Consider the following 27,204-nt stretch of genomic DNA (forward strand, 5'->3'; position numbering starts at 1 on the left):
CATTGTGCCCAGTGTGCTACTGTATCATAACTCTCTTGGATTTACTCCAGTATATGAAATTCTTGCTTGTTCTGGGAAGTTCAAAAGTAGGCACAGTACTCAGTGTGGTCTCACAAGAGAAGAGTAGACAGAATTAAACACATCCATTGATCTGTTGCCCACAATCTTGCTTGGAGAGGAGTATGCTGGTAGTCTTTATCACCACAGGGACACACTGCTGACTTAGCTCAGCTTTCTTCCCTAGCACCTCCAGGTCTTTTTCTGCAAAGCTCCTTTTCAGCCTTTTGGTTTCCAGTCTGTGCTGCTGGATGGGATACCTGTGTACTGGCTGCTTTTGTCACTGGTGAACTTCTTGGGATTTCTGTCAGATTCTGTTTTCAGTCTGTCTAAGCCAGAATGGGAATTCTAACCAGTACTCACAGAAGGAGTAGCACATCATTTGGACCAAAAATTATAACTGCATATTAATTTAAGAACATAAAAACTTCTGTCCTGTGATATCCAATATTTTATCTCTGACCGTGGCCATCAGAGAAAACTACCATAAATCAATAAAATTTAAAATTTGCTGTGCTCTTCTACAAGCTACTGTCTCTAGAAAATCAGTAGTTTAGGAACCTCTTAATCTGATACATGCATTTCAACCTTTTCTCTTCAACAGCAGAAAAGAACTGACTTAATTTATATTTTTTGCTGACATGCCTCATTAATTAATAATGGTGGATGATGATGGATTGTGCAAAGAGTCTTTCTTATTGTTTAATTTAAGCTTGCTTCCTCAGAATGTTTTTCTTATACTTCTTTGTACTGAGAAATTGGAGAAAGTAATCTGCATTTCAGCTCATGCACCATTCACGCTTCTCCACTCCCAACCTAGTTCCCCTTTGCTTTTAGAGCAGAATGTGCTGGAATATTTCCTGGTTTGTTCTTCAATACTTTCCTTGCAGTTTCTAACATCAGACTAGCATTTTTGACTGTTGCTGTGCAATGAGCTGGCATTTTTGTATAACCCTATCCAGGAACTTTAACATTTCTTCATGGTGTGGCAATAGGTGACTAACCAACATCTTGGGTGTGTACTTTATTTTCCCCTCTACCTGTTGTTTTGTGTTTATTGTCACTGAGTTTGACTGAAAGTAATTTCATTTAAAATCACAGGCTGAAAAGATTTTTATCCTGAAACATAGCTTCTTACATAGCTGAAACATAGCTGCATACCATGGTCTCCCTGTACATAGCTCCTATGTGAGTTTTGGCTTGGTAGGCTGATGGAATGGACGACATAGCTTGCCTTTTTCTCCTGTTTTTCTGAAGGCTGAAACCTTCTTCCTTACCTGGATTCAACCTATTTCCACCAACTGCTGTTGGCTCTGGGCTGTTCCTATGTCTTTAAACACATCCATGGTTTCTTAACATAGCACCAACTTCACTCATGAGACATCTTGATGGACACCTAGAGCTGCTCCCACAGCCAGGGGTGGCTGGAACAGGGAAACTCCTGTCCTTCCCTTCCTGCATTTCTGCATTTATGGTGCTGTAGCACACTTAGGGTAAGTCCTGTTTGACAAAACTGACTTGAAATCCAGTTTGTGCTCCTGGAGTGGCCCTCAACAACCAGCTTTCATAATACACATTTCTTTACCTCTGTACTGAAGAAAAAAAAAAATAAAAAGGAAAAAAAAATCACAGTAACTTGTTACTTTTTGTTGGGTTACACACTAACAGCACAGCTGTTTACCTCTAGGAACTCCAGTCTTGCAAAATGTTACACAAACACATATAAATATTTAAAATACTATACATGAGAATATATGTAAAATGCTATACGTAAAAAGGGTTATATGCACACATACAGAAATGAACAATCAGACTCAAAAGAGCAGTTTGAAACAAAACTAAGAAGAAAATGTCTGTGTGTGTAATGAGACAATTTCAAAGCACTTTGGTTCTCCAGTTCCTTTATTTTTAACAGGACATACAGAATGACAGAAAGGAGACACTTGATCATAAAAGTTAATGGTGACAGTGTAATACTTTCTATGTTCTACATGGAGCCCTTCTGCATTTATTACTTCAGATTAGCACCTAAATGATGAAATGTAAACTGTTAATATCTTCAGCTGGTTTCCCACCCGTGCTACCATTTGAAAATCATCATTTAAAAAATGGCTCACAATCGCTGAGTGGACTCTAATGACTGGATCCCAACCTCAGCCCACCCTTTTTTGATATCCACATCCAAAAATGTTGTCAATGCTGGGGAAAAAAAAAACATGATAAAATAAGAATTGGTTTCCATATTATCTCTACCCCTCTTTTTTAGTCAGGTTACCTAAAATAAGTTTTTTATATGCATAAATCCTTAGCACATTTTGCGTATCTGTCATAAAATGTTTATATGTTTTCAGGAAAATTGTATGCATCATTAAAAAAAAAATATTCCCCATATGGATAAATATGACAAAGTATCTTGTTCTCTTCCATTTTCACTTCAGGTTTAATGTCTCTTACACTTTTAATAAAAAAAAAATAAATACCAACATTATCCTTTCAAATATTACTTAAACTTTCACATATGAAATATGTTTTCTCATACAGAAGTTAGATTCTACCAAGGGCCATTAAAACATAGCACACAAAGTTTCTTGTCTTGAATTAATTCATGCTTAAGCTCTGGGTTTGCATAAATTATATCTAAAAATCATATACCAACAAATCTTTGGAGTGTTAGGTATCTGGAATTTACATGGAGGTCAATGAATCTTGTAACATTCCTGTCTGCCCAAGAGAAGGATCAGGCCATCAGTCTGGAAAATGATGATTGCTTACTGCACTTTATGCGACGCTTCATTTTTCTACCCTGGGTTTACATATGTGTTTGCATTGTATTTCACTCTCAAAAACAGAAAGTGCGAAGGAAAGTGCATTGGTGAGGATCACAGAAGGAAAAGCAAAAATATTGATTGTTTTTCTCTCATTTTCTTAAAAGGCAATGTTTCTGGTATTATTCAGCAGTCTTTGGCTTGCTTCTCCCTTATAATGGGATCTCTTTCCCATTGTTAAAGATTCTTCATCCAGGCTAGTCTATTATTTCTGGAATTTGTAGAAAGGTTAGTGAGTCTCTAGAGTTGTGATTACTTTTTCTAGCTGACATTTATTGATCTCATTACCTTCATGCTCATATTTCAAAAAACTTTTTTTTACATTTTGTTACCATTTCAAAGATGACAGGAATGTGCAGTGCTCACTGTATTAGAACTGTATGTAATTAAAATTTGTACTCTGTGTTTCATCAGAAATTCACTGCCAAACCTCAGCATGTGTTGTTTACAAATTAGATTGTTATAATTAGAACACCAAATGACTGCAGAAATAGAGACTGAATTTATATTTGAAACAAACATCTATTTTGTTTCTGCACAGAAAACTCTAATATTTTTGGCCATAGGCAAGTTTCTAGATACCATACTTTGGAGAAATCAGATTTTATCCACACCTCTGCAGATGCCAGCAAGCCCATAAGGCAATTTAGGAGATATCACAGGGGAGGCAGGAGATGTACAATCCTTGTGCTAGCTTTTAACTAAGGAGTGAACTTCACCTTTTGATTTTACTGCATATTTCCTTTCTTTATTATTAATTATCACTGAAATTCATTATTGCAACAGTATTAGCCATTTTCCTTAAGGCACAAAGAAATTTTGCTACTACTTGAATGGATTTTACAGAATTCCTGAAATATTTAAATCTATTAAAGAACAAAACCTATTAAAGGATAAAACATGATACACTCAAAACCTTCTTAGTATATTTGTCTATTTTATAGAATATATGTAGGTGTCAGTCTTAAAAAAGTGCTATTGCTTCATAGACACCTAATAACATGAGAGACTCCCGAATTCCAGAGGATTCCAGCTGACAAATCCTACTGTCAGTTTGAAATTTCTTCTGCACCTTTCATAACTTTTTTTTTTAAAGCCTCTTTAAAGGTTGCTTGCTGAAGTATTAATGTGGACAGATGATGAAATACTGGCAACAGGATATATACAGAACTAACAGGGTGATCTTGTGGTAGGGCATAATAAATACTTCCATGGAAACACAAAGATCTGAGATACCTTAGGTAGTACGGTGGTCTAATGGGTGTGAACAGCTCAGACTCAAGTTCTGTACTGCTTTGCTGAAGACTGCAAAATCCCTTCTCTGTTGCTGAGCTCTCTAAAATAATAGAAAAAATTGCCAATTTGTCAAAATAATGTCAAAAAATTGTCCCCACTGCTGTAGTGGGGAAAAAGAAAAACAGCACGTGAAATAAATTGGTATAGGTGTTGACATTTAAAGCATTGAAATATCTGTATTTTTCCATTAATATGTAGACACTAGAAACATTTCTAAAGCTGTAAAAATAATACATAGGTAATATAGATATCTATTTATATAAATATATATATATAACAATGTATTTTATGCTGGTAGTTCAGCCAAACTTATATACATTTATTTCTTTTCAAACTATGCAAAAGAGTTGCTTTCTCCTTATAATATTTTAATCCCGAATGTCTTAGTGAACTACCATACCAGGTGGCCCTCTACGTGGAGAAAATTGCAGTAGTTACTCGCCACTTACTTCTTATGATCAGAATGTTCCCAGATCACTGATCTTTATCCAGCTTGTGTGACATCTCAGAATTCCTCCTTCACCCTCTTTTCCCAAGAAAAAGGGAATTCTCTTTTACTTCATAAAAAGCAATATGAATTTTTCTTTTGACAAATGTGACTTGAGAGGTCTTTGTAAACTCTGCATGATCCTATGCCATTTGATAGGCTTCAAAGGCTGAAGATGCAGCCAGATTAAAATGTAACACATATGTGTTGACAGTCTCTGGGTGACTTATGGCAATGCTAGTGCCAGATGAAAAGGGTGATGGTAACTTGCCCAGCTGGAATTGTCTGTGGATATCACTGAGGTGTTGTGTGAATTTGCACACAGCCGGTGCAAGCATGTAAGAATGCTACTTGTGGAAGTGTAAGATAAAATACTTCTGCAGACAGCACTGGGAATAAGGAGATGTCTTACTCTGCAAATGGAAATAACCACAAGATGGAAGCTGCCCTTCATCATTCCTTTGCAATGAGTGTCCTCTCCTGATTTTAGGCTGCTTCATTACAGTTGTCCTTGGAGCTCTGCTTGAATTAAATGAGTATGAGTTGGAAAAGGGATTGACAGCTGTGGTTATGTTAGTTATTGAAACCAATGTATCTGTGGCTGAAGCACATGCTGGTGGCCTCACTAGCTGTGGATATCACAGGTAACTAGGGAGAGTTCAGAGAGTATATTCTATCTCTTTACATTATTTTAAAATAATTTCAAGATATCTGTTCTTCATTTAATATTCAATTCTGATCCTTAATAACAAAAATGCAGTAACTCTACTCACCTTTTAGATTTTAAGGTCACTAGCACATACAGTGCTAACCTCAGGAGACCAGTCTAAAAACCATCAAGAAGCAACAAAAAATATGAATCACCCGTCTTGTGGATGTCTCGTATATAATTAAAGTTTTGATAGGATATAGCAGAAAGAAAATCTAACAAGACTACAGATTTGAAATGCAAGCCATATTCTTCCTTTAGAAAGAAATAGATGTATTAAATATTTATGCAAACATAATAAATTGGCAAGTGTATGAAAACACTGCTACATCTTCATCTCTTCCATAAATCATCTGCCTGAAGACAAGGATTTGCTACTAAAATGGAATTGGTGTTCTGCTATATAATTTTCATAACAGTAGCTACATGTCATTATTCTTTCTATATCCATCCTAATATAGGTGAAGATTATAGCTAACAATAAGAAGGAACCAATGGATATTATTTCTGAATAGACAATGGAACATATATTTACATCACTGGACACACACTCTGAAGTACTGAGCTCTTGTTAATACAGGGTTAATTCCTATTCACTTTACTCATCTATGAATTTAAGTGAATGGCATGTCCAGCAACCTTCTAAAAATAATACATCTATTGCATATTTTTAACTGGTTATGAAATTAGTGGTTTTCCTGAGATCTCAGTACTAGTAATACTTAGCATTCTTCTTTATGACTATAGTGACAGTATTGAGTAATTCTCACAATAACTCCAAAGGAAACATTATATTGTTTTTTTAGTGATAAAGTAATACAGAGGGGCTGCTGAATGTCACATAAAAGGTGTGTCTAAGGAAAGTTAGAGTAAGGATGAATCATGAGTGAGAATGAGATTCTTTCTTGTTCAACTGTGACTTTCTTAAAACCAGCAGTGCATGAGCCTACAGGGAAAGTAGGGCATGATTTACTGCTCTCTACTGATGCAGACACACACACTTTGCTTTGACCACCATGCTGTATTTGCTGGCTGCACAATTAATAGCAAGCTGTAGGATATAAAGTGTCTGTTCAGCATTTAGGACATTCCAAAAAGCTCCACCCAAAGTAAAATGGTGTCATTGATTCTGCACAGACTAGAGAGAAGAATAACTTAACCATCAACACTAAGTATATAAACTTTGACAGATTCCACTTCTGTGTAACAGAAAGCTGCTTACATAAGTGATTCTCAAGACAAATATAACTATTTAAATTAAAATAGTCAACATGGGATTAAAGATGTTTGGATAAGCAGGATTATGATTACTTTAAATGGAATAAAATAGGGAAGGACTAAAATATCCTAAATAAATTAATGAAATAAAGACAGATACAATGAAGATTTTTCTATTACTTATTTAAGGAAAAAAAAATAGAATTGTTGTATTTTAAGATTCAGGGGAAAAAGGACCAGAGGTTTGAAGTTCCCATTTCACTGAAAGTAAAACAAAGCTTTATGCGGACCAGCTTACCTTGTATTTTTTACATTTACCAGGATGAAACTTAAAAAAATGTTCCCCAAAATATACTGTTCATTAAGAAAAACAAATGAAGCATTCAGACTAAAATTTATTAATGTGATCCACAGAAATGTTGACTATTTCTAATATATGGTTCTCACTTTCTAATAAGTATGACTCTTTTGGGATATTAGATGATTTATTTAAGTATAGTAATAGGAAAACTAATGTAATCATACATTTAAGGCTTGTTACCATACATCAACATATTTAACAGCTGAAAGTTTCTGAAGAAACTCTCATTCAGAAGACCTTAAAAAGTGTCACTGGTTTTAGTGGGGCAGGAGTTCACTTTTTATATGAATCAAGAAGAATTAGCTGTAGCTATGGACCACTGGAATGGAGTGGAGTGAGAGGGTGCATGTATGGGTTAGGGAAACAGAGTGGAGGGAAATATAGTTTAGGCCATTATAATCCCAAGATCTGTGCTGTATTTCTCTGGGGAATGGTTTTTCCCCTCCCGACCCCCTGGAACCTCTTACCTCTTAGTTTAACCCTTCCTTCCTTTCTCTCCCTAACTGGCTGAGGTCCAGCTATCTCCTTCCTGAGCAGGAGGCTACATAATGCCCTGCTCTTCCTTCTTCTGTCTCTTTTCCCCTGGATTCTTTGAAGAATAAATGCCTTGGACAAAGGTCCTGGGATGAGAGCCTCTTTTGATATTTTTTGTCTTGTCCCTGGTATATTTCCCTCCAAAGCCTCCCAAGGACTGAACTAGCCAGAAGCGCCCCGGGAGGTGGGCGGAGGGTTAATTATCTCAGATCTGCACAATTTTTCCAGGCCTTAATTGACAGCTTTAAAACTTCCTTTACATCCAAATATACTGTGAAGCTACTAAGACCTTTGTGTTATACATCAGAAACTTCACTGTGTGTTTTTATACCTGAATTGTCTTGCCAAGATGTTGATTTCCCCCCTCCTGCCCCTTCCTCCTCTCCCTTTCTACTGTGGGGAAGACCAGTAAAAGTTACATCAGTATTAGAGTATGTTTTTACTGTAGGGGTAATTTGGGTTCTTCTACATTGGAAAACATGTTAAATTAACTTAAGTGAGAATAATCAGATTGTGAAGCAGTACTCAAGCTGTGTGTCTACACACCTTCTGTCTTTGTTTGCTTATGAAAGTAAAATTTCTAGAGGTATAGTGCCAGAAGGTGCTTTGCACTCTTTGAATTTTCTCGTATCTGAAGGCATGGGGAAGGATGTCTTTGTTCTTTCTAGGCACAGCAAAGGGATAGTAGAAAATATTTCAGAACTTGGGCCCTTAAGCAGAGCTAGCCCATATCCACAGTGAGGAATGCATAGGTTTGGAGCTGGCAAATCATGCTAACTCTAGTTTTTTTTATCTCTACAGCAGAGAATATCAGTATAATGGACTTTGTGTGCAGGTGGGACTCAGACCAGGAGCAACACTTGAATTACAATTTAAATAAAATTCACGAGGCGGACAATATTTTATGGGTATGTCTATACAGCACTGTCTAATGCTGAAAAAAAATGGATTAGCTCAATCATTAAAATCAATATGACTGCATTAATATAGTTCTGATATTCAGAGAATATTTATATCAGAACTAGCATCCTTAGATCTAAGCTGGGAATTTAATTTAGACATTGCATTGTGCAATAAGGACAATCCCTATGAAGAATAATTAGAAAATGCTTACAGACTTTTTTGGAGGTGGGACAATAAATGCTAAGTAATCTTTATTAATGATAAAAAAGTTTGTAAACCGAGAGGATATATGAACTGGAGAACCTTTCATTATTCTAATCATCATCTCTTAGTGACAGCTGACCTGCTTCTCTACTTCCTTGCATCTTGAAAAGTCACTAACACTTCTGCAAAGAAAGCATAATGTTCTGAAAGGTAGTATTTTTCATCCACTGTGCTCAGCTGAAAATTACTTTATGCGATCTAAGGTAGTGAAGGATTGGACCCAGATGAAAGTACTAATAGTTAAGGCTCATATTTCTACATGACCTGTGATGAAAGACAAAAAGGTGCTGCATCTCCAGAGACTTTGGGGAATATTCAGGGAGTGATATAATTAATAACTAACCATTCCATTTGACAACTCTTAATCTCATTTTCTCAGGCTTGCGTCCTACAGATTATTTATAAATTAGATTGGTGGTCATAGTAACTATTCCCCTGAGTTTGCAAAGTGAAGGGAGCCCAAAATGACTTCTACTTTTCACAGCAGGGTCAATTGAGCACATCATCCTCCTCAGCAGGATAAAATGAATACTGTGCAGTTTACTCTGGGGAAAATAATTTCTGTTTCGTACAATACTAGTACGAACTGGGGAAGACTCTAAGTTTAAGGAGGAAAGTACTGACCCTTAAATCTACAGCAAAGCACTTTTACCACTTCAACTTGTGCTGAACCTCCTCTGCAGGTGACATGGCCAGTCTGACCACATGGCTACAATACACCATCCTGCATCTCCAGCCTATGCACATGGCCTGGGTCTTCTGCACCCTCTCCCTCACCCTGTAACAGAGCATCAGCAGCCTCATGGAGCAAAGGACTTTTCATGTCTCTTCACAATAGAAAAGGAAGGGAGACCTTTATGCAAATTGTTGAGATGTAAATTCTCATTCTGTTTCTATTCTGAGAAACAATAGCCGCATCGTAGACAAGCAAAGTTTTTGGAACATCATTTCATTGCCAAAGAGAAAAGGTGCTTGTCTTTACTTCCAGATACATATTCAGTGCAGAGTCAGAAAGCTAAGCTGCAAACCAAAATTCTTGGAATTTATGAAGATAATACTTTTATCTTTAGCAGGCTTGCAGAGGAATTATTTCAGGAAGAACTTGCAGCTAACAAAATATATGTGCCAACAAGAATAAATTTCAAGTTACTTACATAGCTGTGACTTCTGTGACTTGTAGGAGGAACTCATAAAAGCTCCTTTTCACCACCGAATTAACAGTGGACTACTTTTATCAGTATGGTATCAGTTTCTCAAACTCCAATTACAATGCAATTTCTTCCTTCAGAAAAGTCCTCCAGAGGTCTTTTGCAGGCATTGTATTACTACCAGGCTTCAAAGCCTGATCTGTACTGATTCATGGGGCTGCTTAATCTGTGATCCACAAAACTCTTTGGCATGGAGTCCCACAGTTCAACCACACATAATGCAAAGAGCCAAGTCCTTTCATTTATTTCACACCTCAATTTTACCATCTTAATTTGACCCCCACCTTAAATGTTTTTACACTGTAAAGCACTGTGTGATGGTTAATGTATAGATATTCTTAATACATTACATTCACCTTTGGTTATTCCAATTTCAAAATTATTATGTTTTCTTTATAACATTGTGTATTTATTAATAAAATATGAAATAATATATTTGACTATTTATATATACGTACATATACACACATAGTAAAACTTAATATAGTATGTGAAACACTATGCAACACTAGTATGCTGCATACTAGGGCTGTACTACACTATTTACATAAACAGTCCAAAAATAACATTTGATCTGTCATGACCTCTTTATCAGTTTAGTGGATTGTGTGAGATTTTCCTTTTATTTACATTAGGTTCATAGAAAAAAAAGCTCTTGAGAGACGAAAATAAGAATGATTGTGGCTTATCAGCTTCATTCATTAAATAACTGAAAGTATATGCTTTTCGGAGATTAAGTGAAAAAACTGAAACAATTCTTATCTACGGTTTGAAACCATCTACTTTGAAGGAATGAATGATCTGCAGGTGACTACTTAAGGCTGTGTGATTTATTGATTAATTTTATCGGCTTAGCAAGCGGCAGAGCAGGGACGATACTTGCGGCCTGACGAGAAGGAACTGGGTCTGCACAAGCGGCACCTCGCACCTCTGTCTTGCAGAAGAGGAGAGGAACAACCTGTTCCAGGTATTCAGTGCTGGAAAATTTTCATACCTGCGATTCTGTGTAAGAATTACTGAGGTGGTAAATGACGCCAGGCACCTAAATTCAGGCGCTTTCGGGGGGACGATGGGGACCAGCCGGGCAGAAGCCGGGGGGTGTCCGGCCAGCCCGGCAGCTCCGCGCACCCCCCAGTCGGGCCAGCCCGGCTCCCTCCCGGCCGGCACGGCGGGGATTCCCGGCACCGCGCCTGGATGCCGAGTGTCCATGGTGTTCCCATCCCCTGCCCGGGACAGCCCGCGGGACAGCGGAGGGGAGGGGGCGGAGGGGATGGCGGGGACAGGTGGAAGCGCGGTCAGAGGCAGGCGGGGAAGGGACGTACCTGCCGACAGCGAGGACGGGAAAGTTGGGCGAAGAGAAGGAGGGCGGTCGGGGCATCCCGCCGCCTTCCCCCCTGCCGGCCGCTCCGCCCGGGGCTGCGGCGTCGCTCCCGTCCCCGCGGCGGCGAGGGGCACTGTCCTCCCCCCGCCGCCGCCCCCGCTCCGGCCCTACCCCTCCTCCGCCCCCCTCGCACCGCCTCCCCCCCCCGGCGGAGGTGAGCGAGGCGCAGCGCCGACTGCGGCGGCCGGGCGGGAGGAGCGGGGCGGCGGGACCGTGCGCGGCGGCGGCTGCATCCCCCCCCGGCCGGCACCGGGCACAGCCATGGGGAGCGGCCGCCGCGGAGAAACTCCCCCCAGGATGTCGGCCGCGGGTGGCCTGGTCTGAGCAGGAGGAGGGAGAGGAGGAAGGGCCGTAGCGGCGGCGGACCGTGCAAGTTGCGCTCTGCCCTTCTTCTCCCCGGCCCGTCTCCCGCCCGCGGAGCAGCATGCGGACCGGCCTCCGCGCTCCCTCGGATGTGCTCCGGCTGCCGCCGCCTTCAGTGCATCCTGCTGCTGGCAGCGCTCGCCCGGGCGCTGGATGAGACGGGAGCGGGGAGATCGCTGCTGCGGTTCCGCCCGCTCCTTCATGCGGGCTTCTGCTCCTGCGGAGCCAGCACCGCCGCCGCGGAGGAGCCGGGCCGCCCTCCCCGCCCGCGGCCGCCCGCCCGGGGGGCCCGCATGGCGTGCTACCTGGTCATCAGCTCCCGGCACCTCAGCAACGGGCACTACCGCGGCATCAAAGGCGTCTTCAGGGGACCGCTCTGCAAGAAGGGCGCTCGCTCGCCGGTAACTGCCTCCTCCTCGCCCCCTCCCTCACTTGCCCCCCGCACGGTAGGAGCGGTGCGGGCGGATGCCCACGCTGGGGGCGGCCGCGGGGGGCGCGGGGCGTGGGCAGCGGCTCGGGACCCGCGGTGGGCGCTGCCTCTCCGGGCGGCTCCGAAAAGTTTCTCCGCCGGCGGCTGCTGCGCGGGGCCGCGGGGCCGGGGCGGGGGCGGCGCTGGGCGGGGGGCGGCGAGCCGGGGTTATCCGGGACCGCGCCTCGGGCCCGTGCCCGGGACAGGTTCATTTCCGACGCTTTGGTGAGAAGTTGGAGCCTGGTAGAGGGGAAGGCGCCGTGTCGGCTCCAGGTGTCGCGGTTTAGAACCTTGTCCAAGGTTTTGTCGCGGAGGAGGAGGGAAGCGATCGTCCTGGTGGTTTCGTCTGTCAAAATTGCGAGTTTGCGGCGCGTTGTGAACTACCTGTCGAGACCGACATCTGGGTAGAACAGGGGAGTTTGGGGCGGTCCTGCGGAGCCTGCAGACCCGTCGGGCTGCCCTAGCCGGTGTCTGCGGGGCGCTGAAGGCGTTTCGTAGGGGCGGGCGGGAGGCCGTGCTGCGGGGGCAGCGGGGCCGGGGCAGCCGCCCAGCCCAGGGGCCCGGGAGCCGAGGATGCCCCGCTGCCTCTCCCTCGCTCTCCGTGCTGGCTCTGGTACCGTCACAGCCCCCGTAGTGCCGACCCAACTTTCCGTGTCACTGTGGCGGTGTCAGTGTGTGACAGACGGGGGGTGCGGAGCCGCTCCCCGCCAGCCGGCCGTGCACGGGCACCGGGGACACCTGGAGACCGCCCGTGGGATCCCCGGGCTCCGGCAGGGCCAGGGTGTAACACACCTGCCTCCTAAATACCTTTGGGGAACTAAAGTCTGCTCTCTCTGTCTTGACTTTCAATGACCAAAAATGACACACACTTCACTATGCTTCCCAAATCCCTTCGGTGTTGAGCGGCAGCCCTCTGATGGAGCCCTGCAGGCTCTTCCCTGTACTGCTGTGCCTGTCGTGTCAGTGTAACACAACCGCAGGTACCGTCCATCGCCCATTGGCTGAGCCCGTGTGTGTTCTCTGATCCACGGAGCTGAGCCACTTTCCACTTGGGTGTGTGGAGCCCCCTGAAATGCAGGCAGCATTTCCCGAGGTCTGGGTTCAAAATTAGGTCAAAAGGAAAAGATCTAAAATGGGAACAAGCTTGATTGTAGATACTTCTGATTTAGTAGAACTTTCACAACTGATATTCAATTTGAGTAGTTTCAGAAGAATGGGAAGATACTACCCTCCAAATGTTGTTCCAAATCCTTCACTTTCCAATTTCTTTCCCTTTTTAACTGCCATACCACTCCTCTCCATCTAAATACTTCATTAAATAAATTTGTCTGACTCGACTAACAAATCATGATTTTAAACACAGTTCCACTAACAAGCAGTCATTTTAAGCATAGTTCTGCTACTGGGTGGGAGTAATTTTTGTTCATATGTAAGTAACAGAGAAGAAGACCAATGAAAATTGATGGCCCTTATTCTTTAGAGGTGTATTTTTTTAAAGGATTTTGTTTTAATTAAAGCATTTAAGTCTTAAGCCAACCATCTAGGGTTTAGTGGAAAAGGAAAAAAGCTACTAAGTCAAAAATAAATCTCAAGTCTCTTTCACTACACAGAAATGTTCTTTCATGTGAGCTTTCCAGAGTTTGAAAAAAGTAGCAAAGACACTTTGTATTGCTTTCACTAAGACTGAACATCTTGTTTCCTAAATCTGTATTACTAGGAGTTGGTACATTTTATATGTTTTGGGGCAACTTCTACAGAAAGGACTGAAGTTTCACAATCCTTAGCTTTCATTCTGAATTCTTGAGGGAAATCTTTTATTTCCTTACATAAATTTCTTTTTAAAATTTTTTTCTTTGTTTTCTTTCGCCTTTTTTTGGTGGCTACTCTTCAAAACTAGTTGGGCTTTGAGGTCATAGGCTAAGCCCTTTGGAGAGGGAGTGTTGGACAGCTCATGGGAGCAAAGGTGCATGATAAAGTTTTGTTAATGCTGAGTTATTGTAGCTCTGTACCTTTTCACGTGTTTGATATTTTGAACTTACTATTGGCTATTTTCCTGTTTTGATGGAACTTCAGATATTAGGTGATGAGTAAAGGATGCTCAGTTGCCACAGAGGATAATAGTTTGCTATTAAATACTGAAAGCATGTGTTTACAAATTTATGACTTTCCAGACCACATCCTTCTTGCTTGAAACAGTGAACAGCAACCAACACCACCTGGATGCATTTTCCATTATGGATGTGGGAGTCACGCATATCTCAATATGCATTTAGTATTATATTATGCATTATATTATGCATAATATAATGACTGAGGTAATAAAATTGTTTTAAACATGAAAAATGCCCCACACGATGCAAATGAACTCTCCAACTATTGAGTTAAACTTGGGACCTCTTCTAATACTTAAAAAGGAAGTCTTAGGCAAGTGGCATTTATTCGTATTCCCTGTGCTGTGCTTTTATTTAATCTTTCCTGATTATAACTTTGAAAGATACAAGTTATATCTTGCAGTCGTCATTTTTAAAATGTTGAATTGGAAGCATCCTTGAAGATTTGATTTTATCATTTGTACTATTAAACAATCATCTGTTTGTATACTCTGAGTGATCTTATGCATGAGTCTATGTAGCCTTTAATGGATAACATGTACCTTTCTATATTTAAAGTGTTCTGTTTTAACAGACCATGAAATGTCAGTAGACTTAAGGCTATGCTTTAAGAAATGAGAACAGTGGTGAATATTTTAAATACCTTTATCAAATTTCATGGTTTTATGAACAAGGATTTTTTCAGTATGGGTTTTTATGTAGTATTTATTTAGCATACTTTGCTATTATTGTGCCAGAAACAATTCTGGTCCTTCCTCCTGGTATGCAGAGAGACCTTTAGCTGTAGCAGTTCTAGTGAGAACAAGATATGTAGAACTACAAGATATGTAGAACTTTGGGCATGTGATGGAGTTGTCGTGATGTTGTAATAAAATCCTTTAAAAATTTTGCCTTTCCTTTGCCCACTTTTACATACTGGAGAAGGGACTAGCTATGAATATCATGAAGTTAGTTGTAATGAATTCAGAAAGATTGGAATTAGAAGCAGTCACCAGTGAATCCTTTATCAGTGGAGTCTGATGGAGTTACATGGGGAGGGAAATGCTGAGTTTGAACATGATGGCAACATTACTAAGGATAATGGACAGTAAGCCAATGAAGGAAGCTGCTTGCTTTAGCTTTAAGCTTTTATATTTTATCTGAAAATTATATTCAGGAACATATTATGAGCAAATTTACTGTCTCTGAAAATAGCTATTTAAAAAAATGCATTATGATACAGACATATTACTTACACTTCAGAGTGATGGTATTGTCTACAGGATTTTTGAGTCCCAAACAGATGGCACTGATCAGTGTACTGGTTTTACTTTTTGAAGTCATGGTAGATAATGCTGTCATACTCACCTGCAGCTCAACCTGCTCAGAGGTTTACTGCCATGCTTCACAAGCCTGGTGAAGCTAAAACTGAAAAGGACTTGCCTGTGAAACTTTTAAAGAAACTTCCAGGATTCAGCAGAAAATGGTACTGGGAATTCAGCAGATGGCCCCCTTGCTTCTGAATCATTTCTAAGCCAAGGATGTTATTAGGGTGCACTGTTCTGCCTGTGGCTTTTTAAGATGAGATATAAACAAAGTCTCGTTTACTACTCAGTATTTAAAGATCCCTTTGTATTTTAAAGGAAATAGAAGGCTCAGAAGACCCAGTGCCTTATCCAATTTCTGACTTAGCTAATTATTTTTCTTCCGTTGTTCCCTGCAGCTTCAGCTGAATACAGTATTTTTCATGTACTTCTCTAAGCTGTTTTCAAATAAAGCTGTCAAGCAGCTGCTCCATTGCACTTGGTGCTTGCCTGAATTCTTTGGGTTGTTGGGGGTAGGAAAGGCTTATTTTCTGTTACACAGAGTTACCTTTGAAAAAGCACGGCTCTCACCCCATGTCCAGAGGCTCCAATCTAATTAAGTTCATTGCAGATACTTGAAAATAATGACGGTTTAGTTGATACTGAGCCATAAGCAAGCTGTCTTAGCACTAAAGCAAGTATAACCAGGACTGAGTAGCACCTTAGCACTCTCTGAAGCAGATAACAACACAAGGCACTTGGCAACTTTGAAAACTTAAGTGAGCCTGAGGGCTGTAAACAGGGAACAGGGAGGCCATGGCATGGGCAGCTGTCTCCATCTGCCTGAGATCAGTGCTAAAACTGGCATAACCAAGTCTGCCACAAAGTGACAGTGTTGTGTTTGCCACCAGGCAGTGGCAAACATGTGCCATGCACAGTTGTCAGAAAGCAATTTAAAGGCTTGATGGATGTATACTGTGTGAAATACGGTTTAGGTGACAGCAGGTTAAAGGAGGATCCACCATATATCTGGGTGATTACTGGAAGATCAAATAACTTGTGAATAAACAAGTCATCCTTTAGCACTGTGACTGCACTCTCAACAGTACTGAAAGCAGTGAGGAAGGGTATGCTGGGGCATTACAAGGAAAATGCACAGAAAATAAAATTTAAGTTAGGAAATACAGTCTAAAGGGACCAATAATATACCAATTAGCAACACTAATAAATAATCCCTCTACAAAAGGAAGAGGGGGAAAAAAACGCCAACTGCCCTGACAAAATTTTGTGGAAATAAAAAAATGAGAGAAATCATAAAGAAGATGGAAAATGGTACTTTCAGTTTCCTGTGCCAAAAGTCGCTGGCAGCTGCCTCCAGAAGAAGTAGCTGCCTGCCAGGGGGGATTCTGTGCACTCTTCTGAAAACTGGGAGCTGGCTTATGCAGGTATCTGCCTCACGCAGACCGAGGGCAGGCACTCCTGCTAAACTGTTTCTGATCTCATTGATTCCTGGCACTTTGTGTCTCAGAGTGGGCTGAGTGTTTCCTACCAACCCTCCTGCCTCCACTGTGCTGGAGAATATGAGCATTCCCACACTCCACCTTACAGTGACCTTATTTCCTGATTTCATGGTTCCTGATACAGTGCTTTTTGTGCAATTCTGCAACGTATGAGAGACAGAAGGAACTTCCAGAAAACAGGACTGTGCTTTTTGTCATATGTGGCCTTGCTGCTCATGCCTCGTATGAAACCTGGTTTGGTGGAATGCATCACTTCTGAGCATATTTTGATTCTAATTCAGTGAGTGGGTAGCACTTTGTATATAGCATTGCAATTAAATTTAATCATCTTCAACCAATTTCTGCTGGGGCCATTTCCTTCACCCACAATTAGCAGTAATGTTAAACAGGTGCTTTATGTCTGACAGCACCTTTCCAGCATTCTAATATTTTTATTGGTCGCTCAAGTGAGTTCATAAACCCAGATCAATTTCTCTGTTATTTTGCATTTGGCAATGCTTGTTTGTCCATTAGTTCCAGAATTATTGCCGTTGCAACTATTTACATTCTCACTGTCAGTTCAAATGCATTTCATTCACCCAGAGCATAGCAGTTCAGTGGATTTTCTTATTTTATTCTTTTTTCTTTTTTAAATTCTGCACTGTGTACAAACTTGAAAATTAATGTAGAGACCTAGTGACTATGAAACAGATGCTCCTTTGGATGGTGGTTTGAGCTATACCCAGGCTCTAAGCATTAAAGGCTGCTCCTCTGCCTGTTCAGCCCTGTTTTCTGGACTCTTGCCCACATGTGCTGTCCATGGTAAGCACTTGCCTGGCTTTGCTGGGGAGGATGCTCCAGTTCCTTCCTCTGTCTAAATGAATGTTTTATTTTGACCACTTTACAACTAAATAAACTGAGTAACTTCATTTATGCAAATGCATGCGTGTGAGATTAGATTCCTTGGAAAGAAAACTGTGGTCAAAAAACCCTCATCATCTGAATATACTTTCTCCCTACCAAAGCTTTGCAAAAGTCCCCTGTAAAATATACCTAAATGGAGAAGGAAAAGAAAGCTTTTAAAGGCTGGCAAGAATGCAGGCATTTTTCCCTACTTAAGGTTTTTTCTAGTGGACTCTATAGCCTTTAGCTGCAATGTTTGGGACTTTTTAGTTAGGGTCTTGTTGTTTTGTTGCTTTAGTTTGGTGTTTTTCTGTTATTTGTTTTGGTTTGGGCGGTTTTTTGTTTTTGTTTTTTTTTTTTTTTTTTTTTTTTTTTTCTTCTCTCATTTAGCAAGAGAAGCCTGTGTTAAGTCTTTTTATTACATCACAGCTGATCACTTTAGAAGACTCAGTCATTACCTGCAAATGTAAATTTACTCACTTGTCCTGGGGAAAATGTTGACTTCTCTGCGGAAAAAAATAGACATTTGATACGTTTTTATTTGCCTACTGAAATACTTTTATTTTAAAATGCCACTGCAGTACACTGTGAGAGGTTTAGTTTTACTTCCTTATGTGCCTATCCATGAAAAGCAGTGTATCACATTTGTTACAAAACAGAGCATAAGCTGTAAACCCTCTTTTAGAGCTCAAGAGTTAGGATCTTAGTATCTAAGTTTTGTACACCTACCATGGTAAAAAAAAAAATATTAGGAATAATTTACATAAAAGGTCAAATTAAATTTATTACAACATCAAGTTAATGCTAAAGAGAAGTACAGATGCATGCATGCACTTGCAAGAACCAGAATTCCCAACATAACATCCAGTACCATTAAAATCCAGTTTGACCTTCCCAAGAATTAAGCAGTCTTCACTGGAGAATAAGCCTATTTGCAAACATATGTGCATGCAGCAGTCTGTGTACGTAAACCTTTCTGAATAGCAATAAGAAGATCCTTTAAAAGAACTTTTTAGCATCCACATTGACAGTTGTAAGCACTGTTTTTTGAAGATTCAACCTGCTCTGCTCTAAACCTTTGAACCTTCCAAACTCTAAATAAACAGTACTAAAATGATTTATGTTGATAATCTGCATAGGTGATATGGCTACTGCTATATTAGAGCCAGATATCTAAAGTTCAGTCCTGCATTTCTGTGTTTTGTGTGGGCACATATCATGACTTGTCTCATACAATCAACTGCAGTGCTCAAGTACCAAGATTAGTCATGGAGTAGGTACACCTGAAAATGCTCTTCACTGTGCAGAACATACTGATCTGTGCCCAGTGATAAGGGGCACAGACAGCTTTAACAACAGCTTTTTCTTTTTTCTTTTTTTATTCTTTTTTTTTTTTTTTTATAATACTAGACTAAATTTATGTGCATACTAGATAAGATGTAAACATCATCAAAGTTTTGTCCCAGTTTCATAGTTACGCATAATGATAATTGGCAAGCTGGTTCAAGTAAAGAAATAGATCTATTGCTGGGAGATTGCATGCAGCCCTGAAACAATTCAGACATTAATCAGCTCTAGTTGATATCAATTTTTCAATTGATGTTTTCTGTGGAATCCATTCTAAAGCAGATTTAGTGCTTTTGTGTCAACAGAAATAGTCTATCAATATTCTGGTCAGACTGAACTAGAGAGCTGTATTTGGTGTCTTTGTGAACATTCTCAGTTGTAATCAGCTGTAAATCTGCAGCCCTCATTTCCAACTTAGACTACAACATGTGATCTAGTTGTGAAACTAGATTAGAAAGTAAGAAGAGAGTTCCCTAAAATACACCCTTTGATAGCACAATATTTGCTAGATTGTATTTTGGGGTTAAAATTATAAATTATAAATGAAATCTGTATGAATACTATGATCAGAGAGTCTGCCCTTATTAAGGGGTTTTGAGTATTTTTTTCAAAGAAAAGTTTTCATATTCACATATTTACAGCTCCAATTTTATTAGCTTTTGTGGGTTTGAGAAGTAACCAGTACAAATTGTTCATCTAAAGCAATCTTCATTTTTCTGTGCTAATCATTACATTTTCAGTTTAAGTATGACTTCTGTGAGATATATAAACTCTGACCATGGATTTTATTGGGAGATCTAAGAAGAAGCGGAATGTGTATAATTATGCCACCCTTTCTTAGACACTGAAAAACTGAGTTAAGATCTTGATGTATTAAGCCTGCTCATGAGCCCTTGCCATTGAATGCAAGAAGCTTCTGGTGGCACAGTACAGGTTGACAGAGAATGACTCTGCAGGATCCTTGCATGGGTTGCCTGGTGAATATTGTGGTTCCAGTGCTGGTTAAGGCGAGTGGTCGGTGGACTGGATGATAACAAGGATTTCTCAGTGTGAGAAAGGCACTGCTTACTTCCAGATGCTGCTCTGATGGCTCCTGTGTGCAGGGAGGCGTTATGGTGTACGAAGACAATATCCAGGATTCCCACAACCCACGTGGCCACAGGTCTGTGCTGAACAGCCGCTGGGAGGCACAGAGTCATCTCCACACGGGGAGTGGCTGCCTGCTCTAATGGGATCAGAAAATATCTCTTAGCTATTGAGGACTAGTTCAGGAAATGAAACTAAAAATGCAAGTGTGTAGGTCCCTGTAGAAAACAAACTCACAAGGTGATGTGCATGCAAGTATAGTTTGTGTGTACCAAATAATAAATAAACATCCTATAAATGTCACTGAATACATATGCAGCTTCTCCAAACTGTCTGAATGCTTAACTGCTGTCCTTACAAAGCTGTACTACTGCTCTTCCTGTATAGAAGTCTCAGGCTGCTCTGTTGTATACATCTACAGGGTGGACACTAGCATTTTTTCCCTTCTTTAATGTTTCAATATACACTTACATAATTTTAAAGAGTAGACAGCAAAACCCATAGGAAAAAAAATAGTTTAGTCAGACAAATAAAGAAAAATTAGATTGGTACTACATACAAAGATTTCAATTTTCGTTTGAATAATAAATATATCCTTAGCTATTACATATGGAAAAGAGGCAATATAAGAAACAATGTTGGAGATATTGCTTATTCACAAATAGGCATCACTTTTAAAAAATATTTTCCTGGGAGCAAGTGATAAATTTTTGTGATGACTAATAATGGAAAAAAATCACAGGTTTGTACTTTTTGATGCAGACATATTCATATCCTATAAACCAAAATTTACATTGAAATAAGTATTGAATGTGTAACCTGGCTGATTTTATACTTATTTCATCTTCTGCTGAAGACCTATTTATAACCAGTGTATTCTATACCATGTGCAACAGGAGATTCTTATTGTGTAGGTATACTGCACAATTTTTATTGCTTAGCATTATAATAAGCATCTTTTATAAGTTAGACTTAAAAAAATACAGATCCAATATTGTGGATATTTATCTCAAAAGTAAATCCTTCCTGAAAAATAAACAAAAAATGACCTTCAAATTTATTCCCTATAGGACATGTCTTATTTGGAAATGATAACACTTGGTGGAGGAAGATACGCCTTTCATTTTGGCTAGGTTAATAAATCTGTGCACTGGGCTTTTTATTATATAAAGAAGATATGATGACTTGAAATACAAGGTTGTATTCATATGCCATGTTATTACTTTTAATGGAGAAAGGATAATACAGCAACAAATTTTTTTTTTTCCTTTTCTTTTGACAGCTATCTGCTGTTTATATTGTTATTTCTTCACCTCAAAGAATCACTGACTTTTAGGTGATGGAATTTGATATCTGTGTGTTGTGGAATCAGCCTTTTAATATTTATGTTGATTTGCATACATGACAGTTTTCATCAGTAAAATCATTATAAACAGCAAATTGCAATAAGTTAAAAAATTCCTTTCCTTGAAAGGGATTTAAACAAGTACAGAATGACTTAACAGAGCTTGCATAATCTTCACAGTCAATAAAAACCAAAGGCAGAGAAATGTGATTAAAATCTGCAGCAAAAATGTTTTGTTTCCACTGTGTATTCTTGAAGACTTGCTCTTTAAGCTGTAGTGAATGTGGCTTACTGAATATGTAGACTTAGAAATGTTCCAGTAGGAAAACAGTTTTCAAGGTCTTTCTTTTTAAATCTGGATTTCATCTGTAAACTTCAGTAATAAGGACATTGAACACCTCTCCCTCTATGAAATACAGTTCCCTAAAATTTCCCAAAATATGTCTTGTAGTAATATTTTTCCCTGATGTTCTGACTAGTAGTGTCAAAAGAACAAACTTATGATTTAAAAAGTGCTTGAAATATGTAATTTTAAAAACTATTTTAACTGTTGTGATTTATTATTGTACCAGGCAATACAATAACCTTCAATAATTAAAATAAAATGCAAACTCAGCAACACCCCAAGCCACCTCAAACCATGCCCCCAAACATAGCAAAATAATCAGCATGTGAGATCACCATGAATTGATGAGTCACTGACAACCTTTCTTCCTATGTCTGCTCAGGTAAAGTTCAGATCTTGACCTTCTGCTTCCCTGGGAGCCATTACAGAAACCCTAATGAGCTTCCTGATGGCCTTTTAAGAGTTATAACTGATTAAGTAATTGTAGCATCTTATGCTGAAGTGTTTTAAATACTTAAAGATTTCTGAGCCTCTTCCTACAGAAAAAAGGCATATCTGCTCAAGTTATATGATACAAAAGAACATGTTCCTTTTTATCATTGTTAGGGTACTTCTCTATGTTTATTTTTCCAACCTCTGGCTAATAAGGATGGTGACTGCAGGCATTAGGCATTAGACAGCCCTAAAAAGATTGACGCTCCTGATTACAACATACTATAGAATAAATTGTAGGGTTCAACTCTCTCACATAGTTAAAAAGGATATGTGGTATCTGAAGAAACATAAAGGTGTCAATTTTCTACTTGATGCCACTAATATATTTTGATAAGATCTGCATATTAAGAATGAGCCCTCAAATACAGTGATTTAGTACTGCAATTGTACACTACTTCATAGTGAGGAAAACAAACAATAAAAATGTGAATCCTTGCCTCTGCTCTGAAGGACAGTGAACGAAGACTCGTAGGCATTACAGCTGACAGGCGTGGAAGGAACTCGGTTTTCAGGAGTTACTGGCAAGAGGAATGGAAGGGGTACAGTAAATGTGAACAGGGAGGTTAATTGCAAAGTAAATGAGTTTGCTACAGAAAGCACTGAGGCTCAGATCCTCAAAGGCAGTGTGAGTGTATTAGTAAACAACACCAGGGACTTAATCAGCTAAACAATGAAATAGTGAGTGTTGTTTCCAGTATGTTTGTGCTGTTGAACAACTAACACTGCCCCAAACATTTCTTGGAGAGAGTTTGGGAACTAGGATAGGGCAGAAACATTAACATCAATGCAGTTTCGATTCCAAGAGAGGTTAACAGCATTGATGAGCTGCTCAGTGACAGGTAAAAGCCTCATTTTGCAACTGGCTTTGAAATCCTACCCGTGTATGGAACTGCAAACCACCTGCAGGGCAAACCGCTTAGACGTTGTTCCCAAAACTGTAACTGTGTATTCAGAGAATGGTGGGTGTCATATGTCAAAATTGTATTGGGAAGCATAAAGGAAAAAAAGCAGAATTAATGGCACTACTAGTGCTTGAACCTGTTTCTGGGCTCTTTTCAGTTACTGGAGTAAGTGCAGCCTGGGCTCCAGCTCCATCAAGCTCTGCAGAAAATAGGACAGTATATTGGGGTGTTGGGACTTCTGAAGATTGAAGGGTAGTGGCTGGATATCCTGACAGCAGTCTGGTGATTGGATCAGATGAAGTGGCTGGATTTCATCAGAAATCCCATTACAAATCTATTTCGTGCTCCTGACAGAAGGATTCCCAGTAAATGTGATATGCATATGCTGACTGGAGGAGAGAAAGTTCAGCTTCACCATTCAGGCAGCAAACTTCAAAGATAAAGAGCAGATGAGAGAATATTGGTGAATCATAATGAGCTTGGAGTACTTTCTGTAGTTTCTTCAAGCATTCTTAAAATTCACAGGAAGCAGACATCCACATTGACTGTTCAGGGTAGAATTTTAGCTTGTGTAAATCAATCTGTTAAATTGATTGCATTTTCTAGGGCTGTTTTATGCCAACAGGATTTGGTCCTCAGAATTTATTTAGATTTTGTTTAGTAAGTAATGTAGCTAAAGTTAGTGAAAATTAGTTGCTAGGACCTCCCAGGTGGAAGCATCACTGTGATTCAGTCACAGAATTTCAATTAGAAGGAAAATGCAACTGTGCTCCAAATGTAAAACCTTGTATATTTTTGCTGGACTCTATAAAGTGACAGTCTTTTTTGTATTACTGAAACACAAACAATGCTGGTTAAATACAAACCATGATGCTATAGGAAATGTATTCAAACAGTTCATGTAATACCTTTCTGTTTATGGAGCACATCTTTGATTTGCACACTTCCCAGAGATAACACACACAGTTTGACTCAGAACTTGCTGCCACATTCCTTATCCTCATAGCAGATAGGTGTTCATTAAGAATGACAATTACACGTTATTCACTCTAGGATGCTCTTATTCAAGATATTTTAGAGGCTTATCATAGTAACATTGGGGCCACTTACTTTTAGGATCTAGATTTCTGGTTGAAATAAATCAGATCTTAGTAAAAGACACATAAATCACTTTTTATCTTTCTAGAAGAGACAAAGCTTCACAGAAATCAGTTGCAACTTTTGCTGGATTATAAATGCAGAGCAGTACATTCTTGAAATGTGAATTAGTGATCAGACTTAATATCTCAATATAGCTAATATTAATCCTAATCTAGTAGTATTATCTTAATATCTTAATATCAAACTAGTATCCAATTCTCTGCTGTCACAATTTTTGTGCCTGAGTGAGTGACTAGGCTGGTTATGCAGTTAACCTCAGCTGCTGGCCTAGTGAAGTGATTAGTTTCTTATGAAGGACAAGTGTCATTTTCAGATTTAATTTGAAATCTAATGCGTTATCCTTTATTCATATAAAATAGATTTGCTGGATTTGTATGTTTAGCTGCTATGTTAGGGATTTCTGTTTATTTTCCTTTAATTACAGTGTTGTGATGCTGTTAATTTCCTCTAACATAATAACTAGCAGAAACTTGCCAACAGTCATTTTCTGTAATGCTGCTTGAGGAAGAATTTTGCTCTTTAATGGCTTCAGTGGGATCTTGTCCTCTGGTAAAACAGGAGGGCTGGCATTTATTTCCACATAAGATGCATTTCTTCACAAGAAAAGAGAGTCGCTGTCCTGTTTCAGTCCTGCAGGTGAGTGCACACCAGGAATGTTGTGGGAATCTGTGACTGCAGGTCTCTGAGTGCTGGAACGCTTTTGGAATGCTTTTGAGCTTGGTGCTTTGCTGGACAGCAGGGATTCACCTTTAGGAGGTGTTACTGCTTTCATGTTATCGATGGCACCATTCAGCAAGTGAGAGATCTGCTCAGGTTGTCTTGGTCTACTACCTGAAGGTGGTAAATATTTCCATTGTGATTCTAAGTCTGGGAGAATTACATCTGTGGGTATACCAGAGGGTTTGGGAGACTGCTTCAGGTTCTCCATCTGGGATGGATTTATATGATGACTTTCTGCTGGCCCATTTCTTGGTACATCCTCTAGCAGAGTTACATGTGCACTGTGGTACATACAAGGCAGTCCTCTCTGTCCAAAAGTTCAGGAGGAAACCAGCATGGGAATAATGAGGATGGAATGGTGAAGGGCTGGGTTGCTCATCCTGCCAGAGATGCACTTGGAGTTCATCGTGGTTCAGCAGCCAGGGTGTGATGTGAAGAACTGCCTTTGGAAGGTGAAGGGGAAAGGAAAATAAAGAGGAAGCAAAAATATAGGAAGACTTTTTTTTCCCATTGGTTTAGTTCATAATGCTAGCCAGCTAGAGAAAAGGTATTCATCCATGGCCAAAGGTCTGGAACAAGATAGCAAATGTAAAATAATTGACACAAAGAAGTAAAAGCTTTGGAAAGCAGAATTTTGGCAATTTTGAATGAAGATATTTTTGCTCTTCCTGTAGCTGGTTAATGAATTAAACCACAACTTCAGCTGGAAATTAAGTCAGCTCTTTCACTGTGATATTTATCCTTTTGGCACTGGTTTAATCCCACCCCCAAGCCAACTGAAACAGAGATACAGATTACATAGGATTATAGTTAATTTATGTCTACTTATTCTGTGTGTATGTATAGGTTACAGGCAATGTGATGTGATGGTTTTAGTATGCAGATGGGTGAACTGCCTTCCCTGCATGACTGTAATTCCAGTGTTTTTATTAGTGTGTGTAAACGATAAACTGTTGCTCTTTTACAGCTGTTTATAACAAACTACAAGTTGAAAAAAATGCAGCTTTTGTCAGGGAAAAAAGAAGAGTTCCCCTCTTCAGGTATGGTGCTGATAATGGTTTTGAGTAAAGGAGGGAATGAATCAATACCTTTTCTAGTTGCAGGACCACAGCTTTCCATGGTAGATATGTCCCTAGGAAGCGTGGTTTTTAGGCAGGCATGTGCAATAATTTATGTCTGAGCCATTTGTTAATATTGGCAAAGTGTCATGGGTGCTCAAGTGCTGATGGCAGGCTGGGGGCAGGAAGGCAGCAGCAGGTTGCTGTTTCATCCCTGCACTGAGGGCTGGCATTTCACACAGCAGGAGGTCAGAAAGGTACATTATTTATCCCATAACCAGTAGAGGAATGAGTCTGTTCGTCTCGGAGCTCTTTCAAGGAGTTTTACCGAGTTCGACTACCATGATTTTCAGCAAAATCTCTTGAAAAAAATGTTTATAGAGCATCCTGGCTCCCATGCAATTACTCTGCCATATGCAGTGGCACATCTTACTCATTCTATGAATGTTTCATGCTCCCAAGGGGATTTAAGAGTAAATAGAACCACAAGTAAAAACTTAAAATATCAAATTAATTTTGTGTTATACACACAGAGTGATGGATAATGTCAGTTCAGGGCTTGATCCTGCATATGTTGAAGTTGAGAAGAGTTCTTGGTGTTATTTTGGTTTATGATTGGCACATAAAGATCTTGATTTTTTTCTAGTCGCATAAAGCCCCATGTTATTAAACAAATATAGGCATAGCATATTAACAAAAAACAAAGGCAAATGAGGAATACTTCAAGTTCCTCCATAAGGAATATTATACAAAATCTGTAGCAGCATTTTTTATTTTCATGGAGAAAAAACACATTTGCAATCTATAATTATGTTCTGGAACAGAAATTCAGCCAGATTACTTTTGGGTCATTATATTATCTATGTTAGAAAG

At 39.7% G+C, this 27,204-nt stretch overlaps 1 protein-coding gene across 1 annotated transcript in view; it reads left to right on the forward strand.

Moving 5' to 3' along the window:
• Nucleotides 1–11,695: 11,695 nt before the first annotated feature.
• Nucleotides 11,696–27,204, forward strand: part of ZNF804B (zinc finger protein 804B) — a gene marked incomplete at its 5' end in the record, with an annotated part of 225,290 nt that continues 209,781 nt past the window's right edge. Inside the window, one exon of the mRNA XM_083869659.1 lies at nucleotides 11,696–12,007. Within this exon, the coding sequence (XP_083725785.1) occupies nucleotides 11,696–12,007 (312 nt within the window). The remainder of the gene's footprint in view (nucleotides 12,008–27,204) is intronic.

This window comes from Zosterops lateralis (assembly GCF_965231275.1).
Source record: "Zosterops lateralis genome assembly, chromosome: 1".
NCBI classification, from domain to species: domain Eukaryota; kingdom Metazoa; phylum Chordata; class Aves; order Passeriformes; family Zosteropidae; genus Zosterops; species Zosterops lateralis.